This window comes from Pteropus vampyrus, unplaced genomic scaffold, assembly GCF_000151845.1.
Source record: "Pteropus vampyrus isolate Shadow unplaced genomic scaffold, Pvam_2.0 Scaffold7, whole genome shotgun sequence".
Lineage (NCBI taxonomy): Eukaryota > Metazoa > Chordata > Mammalia > Chiroptera > Pteropodidae > Pteropus > Pteropus vampyrus.
Window position 1 is genome coordinate 1,182,881 of NW_011888788.1, and position 7,101 is coordinate 1,189,981.

Genomic DNA, 7,101 nt, shown 5'->3' on the forward strand with positions numbered 1-7,101 from the left:
CAAATGAAAATTAATGCCTGACCCTCTAATCCAGAAGTTGGCAAATTACAGCCTATTGAGCAGGCCACATATTTTTATAAACAGTTTCCTTGGAAAACAGACACACCTATTTGTTTAATTCATTGTCTTCAGCTCTGCTTTCAGGCTGCAACAGCATCATTAAGTAGCAGGGAGCACAAAGCCTAAATTAGTACTATCTAGCCTTTTACAGAAAAAGTTTGCAGACCTTTGATCTAATCCTTGATTCCCTTGAGCCATACCTCATCTTTTTATCTTTTCATGCCAGAGAGAGTGCAAAAAGACACCCTCTGTATTATTTTTCTGAAGTCCAGCCCAAGGCAAGTGGCCTTGGTCCTCAGATGAGGTTTCCTCAGAGTGGAAGAGGTAGCATTGCTTTTCCAGGTCCCCTTCCACCGACAAGGAGTTCAAGGTAACAATCAGAAAAGAAACTGCCCAATTCTTTGACCAAAGCAAACTAAAATATATCCAGGTTAGTCATGGGGGAGGAGTAGCATTTCTTCAACTTAAATACCATTAGTGGATAATTGAGCTGGCTGTAATATTTGTAAGTTAAAGAGTTTGGATCCTTACTTCTGAAAGCAAATTCTCCAGAGACATAGGATCCATCTTGCTGTAGACATTCCATAGACTCAAACTCACATCCTGCAACTGCAACACAAGGGCAAAAAATTGAAATAATTGAGAATCAATATCATCAGGGCAATCTAATTTACTGACATTCAGAAATGACAATTTTGGTGAAAACTCAGTGATTACAATAAAAAAATCAATTTTTCATCAATTATATTAGAACCTATACAATTAATAAATGCTGTCCCATTCAAAGAAATTATCTTTTCAGAAACACTGGTACATTTTGAATATCTTCAATGATGGAAATATATATATTTCTATACATACACACACACACACATACATACATGCATATATAAAAAACTTTTTTGCCTTTATATAAAATACAATTTTAATTAAAATAATACATGCCCATGGTTTTAAAAAATCAAACAGTACTAAAGGCTTGTAATAAAAATATTTTAATCCCCTAACCTTTCATGAACCTTCACTAGTCTCACTCCTCAGAGGCAACCACTTAGAAGTCTTTTAACATTTTCTTCTGGTAATTACCTCCATATTTTATTATAATATACATCTATTTCTAACTATTTCTTGATTTATGAATTTAGAATTAAATATCAACTTACAGCAAAGATGTAGCTCTTAGGCCCATCCCCATTCCCACACTTTTTATCTATATACACACACATCCTAACATCATCTAATATCATAATACGATGTTTTTGGTTACACCAGTAATTACTATTTATAATATTAAAGCCATATATATATTATTTATTACAGGCCAAGTACATAATACACTATTTGCTTTCTTAAATTTTCTTCTTCCTAGAGCTACCAACAGCTTCACTTTTTTTACTTGTGTAATTAAAAAAAATATCAATCCTTAAGTTTTTTTATAAATGCCCCAATTTGCTAGTATGCTTACACTAGGGTTTCTCAACAGCAACTCTATTATAATTTTAGGCCAGATATTTCTTTGTTGTGAGGGGCTATCCATGCATTGTAGGGAGGCTTAAGCAGCAGCTGCATCCCCACTCCCGCACAGGCAAACCAAAAGTATTTCCAAACACTGCTAAATGTCTTGGGGGTGGGGTCAGCAAAATCATCCCAATTATGAACACTGGTTTAAACATATCAGATAATCTATCAATTCTTTTTCTTCTTACTTCACCTGCTCTGGCTGTTATGTAAGCTTGCTGACCAACTACTATTTTTACTCTGAGAGTTCTCTTTGCTGTCATCCTGGAGCTCTCAGATGATGGATCTGGTTCCATGGCTCACTTATCTCCTCTTTCTTAGTTAACTCCCTTGACTACTGAAACACATCCTCCAATAACTTTCTAAGAAAGGATTAATGGGAAGCAAAATTTTTCTGAATATTAAAATCTCTTTATTCTGTCTTCATAGCTGATTTATCGGTCACTGATGCTCCTTTATTCCTTTGGATTCTTCATTCTCTCTGTGCTTCTTTTTGGATCGTTTCTATTGCTATCACTTCAAATTCACTATTCTTTTCCTCTGCAATGCCTATTCTGCTATTAATAACATGCAGCATATTTTTCATTTTAGACAGGGCAATTTTAATCTCTAGAAGTTCAATTTGGGTATTTATATTTTGTCTAGCATGTTCAATCTTTCCTCCAGCTTTTTTTAACCCCTCCCCCATCCTCTAGCTTCTTGAACATGTGGAATACAGCTGGAATAACAGTTTTTAATATTCTTGTTGGCTACTTCTAATATTTCCGTCAATTCTAGGTCAATTTTGATTGACTGATTACGTTATCAGTCATGTTTTCTTGCTTCTTTGTTAAACCCGATAATCTTTGGATCCCACACATTGTGCTTTGCCTTGTTGGGTGCTGGGTATCTTTGTATTCCTATAAATATTTTTGTGCTTTGTTCCGGGATGCAGTTAAGTAACTTGCAGTTTGATCCTTTCGGGTCTTGTTTTTATGATTTGTTCAGAAGGTCTAGAGCAGTGCTCAGTCTAAGGTTGATTATTCTCCACTACCGAGACAAAACCTTCCTGAGGACTCTAAACAATGCAAAGTGAACTATTTGTTTTTCCAGTCTAACTGGTGAGAACCAGGCACTCACAGCTCTTAGCATGCATCAAGCACTGTTCTTGAATACTTTCAGATTTTTTTCCCCTCCACTTTTGGTAGTTACCTCATGCATGAATGCACTGATCAATATTCTGCTAAATACTTGGGATGGGTGCGGGGCAGGGGAATCTTGGCAGATCTTGGGAGTTCTGTCTCTGGGCAGTTCCCTCCTTTTTATTACTCTAGCTTCCTTGGTCTCAACAGACTCTCAGCTGCATTACCTCAACTCAGAAAGTGCACTGGGATCCATCTGGGTACCTCCCCCTTCCCCCGCGCACCCGCCCCCCCCTCCCCCCCAGTCATGGCCTGCAAATATTCTTTAAGTAGTAAGCTAGGGCATTCATAGGACTCATCTTGTTTGTTCTATCTTTCAAAGAATCAGTATTCCTCATTGCCTGATGTCTACTGTCTTGAAACTACTGCTTCACATATTTTGTCTGGAGGAGAGAAATCCGGTTCCTATTGTCTTATAGGTGACTTATATTTTTCTTCCTGGAAGCTTTTTATGATATTCTTTAATCTTCCATGTTCAAAAAAAGGCAGACAGATTTAAGTTTTTTTCTTCCCATTCACAGCTGCTAAGTGATTTTATTTAAAAAAGTGTTTTTACTTCTTTTTATCACTAGAAATATTTTATTCTTTTTTTTAAAAAAAGTTTCCTCTCTTCTGATATTTCCGCTCTATCTTTCTGGAACTTTTACTTATTGGATATCAGACTTCTTGGCTCAGTTCTCCATAACTTTTTTTCAAAATTTCTATCTCTTTAATTTTATTATTCTACATTTTTAGAGATTTTCCTAACTTGACTTTCCAACTCCTCTACTGATTTTATAAATTATAATTTTCCATAACTATTATTTTCCTTATCTTTATTTATCACAACACTTGTTCTATGGTTGCCAAAAATCTTACATTTCTCTGGGCATCCTAAGGAGACCTTTGTATTTTAAGTATTCCTCTATATATTAAATTATATTTAGGTCGTATTCAATCAGTTCTTTTTTTCTTTTAATCTTTGTATTTTTAAGTTATAGGTATTTAATCAAGCACCCAGTGATCTTTGGTGGCCTGCTTATATTTTCAAATGGAAAGGCTCATTGGAAGCTTTATGGGCTCAGCAGAGCTTGTCAACTACCAGGAAGCATTTTTAGGGAGAACAGACAGGCAGGAGGCTGTTATTTCAGGATCTCTACCCACTTATATTCTAAATGTCAAAATGTAGAGAGCCCTACTCTCAGGCAACAAAGGCTACACTAGCCAATGAGTTCTCTTTGTTTTGTCATACTTTTTCTTTGGAGAACTCCTACCCACACACCCGGTTCCTTGTTTTTTCCTAGGGTAGAAGTGGCAATTAGTAATTGTCTGGTTGCCTGTCACTTAGGGGATGGTGACGGGAGGGAGGCACTAACTATTACATAATAACTTTCAATAAATTCTTTCACTTTCAATATCACCAATTTCCATTCTTTAGCCCCTATTTTAACTTCTCTTTCCTCATTGATCTAATCTATTTGGCCCCTTCCTCTATATTCTGGCACAGCTTTTCAAGTGTCAACTGATTAGATTTTATAGAGGTACTAAATTTGATTTCTTTTTAAATGAGGCTTATTACAATCTTTCCTTATATGTCACCCATCTCCCTTTTTAATCTGCTTGCTCTACCTGCCATATCTCATTTCTATTTTTACAAACTCTGTTCTGAAAAATACAAAAGAGGTATTTTTCTCAATTGTTATTTTATTTCCTGGAAAATCTTTTTTAAAAGCAAGTTGATCTATTTCGGCATCAAATATGCTATGGTCTCGTATTTTTTTTTTAATCTTTTCATAAGTCTTATTCTAGCTTTCAATACGAAGATCTTATGTTTGCCCATAAAAAAAAGGTGAATGAATGCTTGCTTTATGGTTACTTTCATTATTCAGAAGTTTGCTATTAGAAACCTCCTGGTGGGGAGCTAGTTGATGTAAATTTACATTTCTAGGTCACGGTTCCAGCAGGTAGAGAAGAAGAAGAAAGAAGCTGGAGGCAGGAAAGTCCTAACAGAGGAACTTCCCTGTACTGCTTCCCAGAAGGAAAGAGTTCTCTATCGTAACTCAGTTTGGCTCAGCCTAAATACCAAGTAAATGCTATGCAGATCTGGCTTCCTTTCTCATGCTGGCACCTACTGTATCAGGGACAAAACAGCCTCTAAATTTAGAACTTTCTTCTGGGTATGGCCATGCAATAAAACAGAAGTTTAAAAAAATTAAGTTATAAGTATCTATAGTTCTCCTTCTCTGAACTTTCAAAAGAGGCAAGAACTTTTCTGTAAGACCCTTGATATGTGAATCAGCGTGGAATAGAGAATATAATGGCAGAGCCAATTAGTAGGCCAAACTGCTCCATACCTTAAAGGATCCAGAAGGACAGGGTAAGGAAGAAAACTGAGAGTGAGGGATGGTGGTGAGGAATGAGATGGAGACAAAGGGAAGTATTTGAGAGAATAAAAATTAGCAACTATTGAAGAGAGCAGGATCTGTAGAAGGAGATCTTGAGATCCTATTCCACCTCTCCTGCCCCTCCTGTCCCACCTACTGTACCCTTCCTGTCCCATCTCCCCTGTTCTACTTCACCTGCTCTTACTATATGATATGGGCTGTTTCTTCCTCACTGCACATCCCACCCCCTAAAAACACCACCCTACAATAAAGATCTATACTGCCTTGTAAAGGTTTCTGCAAAGGAGATTTTATTACTTTGGGTTGTGACTTCATGGTGTGATACACCTTAAGGAAGGAGCCAGGGACCTGCCTCATTTGGGCTGCATCAATTATGCAGCCTCCTAGTGCACTGCTTTCCAATGCTAATCTAGCGGCAGCCCAGTTAGGAGCATAGAATCTGAAGCCAGACTCTCTGGACTGGGCTCCAGCCCTGCCACTAACTGGCTATTAGCTCTGTGACTTTGGAAATTTCATTTAACCTGTTAATTAGGGATGGTAACAGTACTTACACTTCAGAGAGTTACTGTAAGAATTAAAATCGATTCATATAAAGTACCTAGAACAGTGTCTGGAGTATAGGAGGCACACCATGAAAGCCTAGTTTATACAATTAATTAAAAATAAATATTACCATTACTGCTAAAAATGTTAGCTTTCTCTTTCCCCATCTCCTATGGCCTGCCTCCCTTCCAGTCTCCACTCTTCTAAATTAGAGAGCATTACTTCTTATCAGAGGCTGATTCCACAGCCTGGTTGATGGTCTGCTACTTATAGTCAATGTGAGAATACTGCGGTTTTGGAGCAGGAAAAGTGGAGCTGAGTGGTGTGCTTCTCTTCAGCCCCACAGCTCATGTTTCTCCACATTATAGAGTCTGCCAGGCAAACCTCCATTCATTTCCTAGGGATGCTGCTACTTCTCCAAAGGAGGGTAGGAGTTAGCCCTGGGCTTTGTTTTCAAAGGTCCCACTTACTCTATCCCTAATAATATGTTTCCATTTCTAGCATGTCAATGCTCCCTCTCTCTGGTTTCCTGTGCTGGGGGCAGATGATCGCAGTGGAGATCCTGGGGAGGCACCAAGATGCCTGTGGTGGTGCTGCTAACCTACCAGGCCATCCTCCCTAATATGTACTCTGGATGATCCCCTCTCCAAAATGCATTCATTAATCTACTTAACAAATATCTACTGGTCATCTCCTAGGTACAAATAATACTATAATAAAATATACTGTTCTTACCATAAAAGCTAACCCTTTTATTCCTCTGGTACACAGTACTTATACAAAATTCATTGCTCTTGCACGAGAAAGGAGAACAGAAGAACTCCAAGAAGAAAGAACACAGGAGCTCAGTTTGGGGACTAGCCACAAACAGCAACCATTTATCATTTCAAGTCTTTTAACTTGCTTAATGGCTTTGGGAGGTCATTGCCAGCTTTTCAGAGTGTTATAATGATGCACACCTACACTGTGGACCCTTTATAAAAACCAGGCATACATACCTCATATTTCATGGTAAAAAATCCATCCCCTCCAATGCCCTCAAGAGCAAAGGCCTGTACAATTGGCCATTTCTCCACTACAAACATATCAAATATCTGCAAGTGACCTAGAGGAATCAAATACAACAACATGTATCAAATACCACTTTGACATAACAGTCTAAACCTGATCTAATGTGGTTAGACAGGCATTATTTCTCATAAGTTTACCATAGTCTCATCTAGCAAAATAAAATTAAAACAGATAAATGGTTAGATATTAACACTAGAAATACAAGAAAAATTCAAACCATAAACAAGTTACATAAATTCCGATTTCTCTATATTTTCACATTCTGATTTTGTAAGTAAGCAAGCAAACTAATAAATAAATAAATAAATAAATAAATAAATAAATAAATAAATAAATAAATTGTG

At 37.2% G+C, this 7,101-nt stretch overlaps 1 protein-coding gene across 1 annotated transcript in view; it reads right to left on the reverse strand.

Moving 5' to 3' along the window:
* Positions 1-7,101, reverse strand: part of CUNH20orf194 (chromosome unknown C20orf194 homolog) — a 102,220-nt gene that overhangs the window by 84,938 nt on the left and 10,181 nt on the right. Inside the window, exons 5-6 of the mRNA XM_011369728.2 lie at positions 6,685-6,791; positions 592-669 (exon numbers count right to left, since the gene is read on the reverse strand). Of these exons, the coding sequence (XP_011368030.1) occupies positions 592-669; positions 6,685-6,791 (185 nt within the window). The remainder of the gene's footprint in view (positions 1-591; positions 670-6,684; positions 6,792-7,101) is intronic.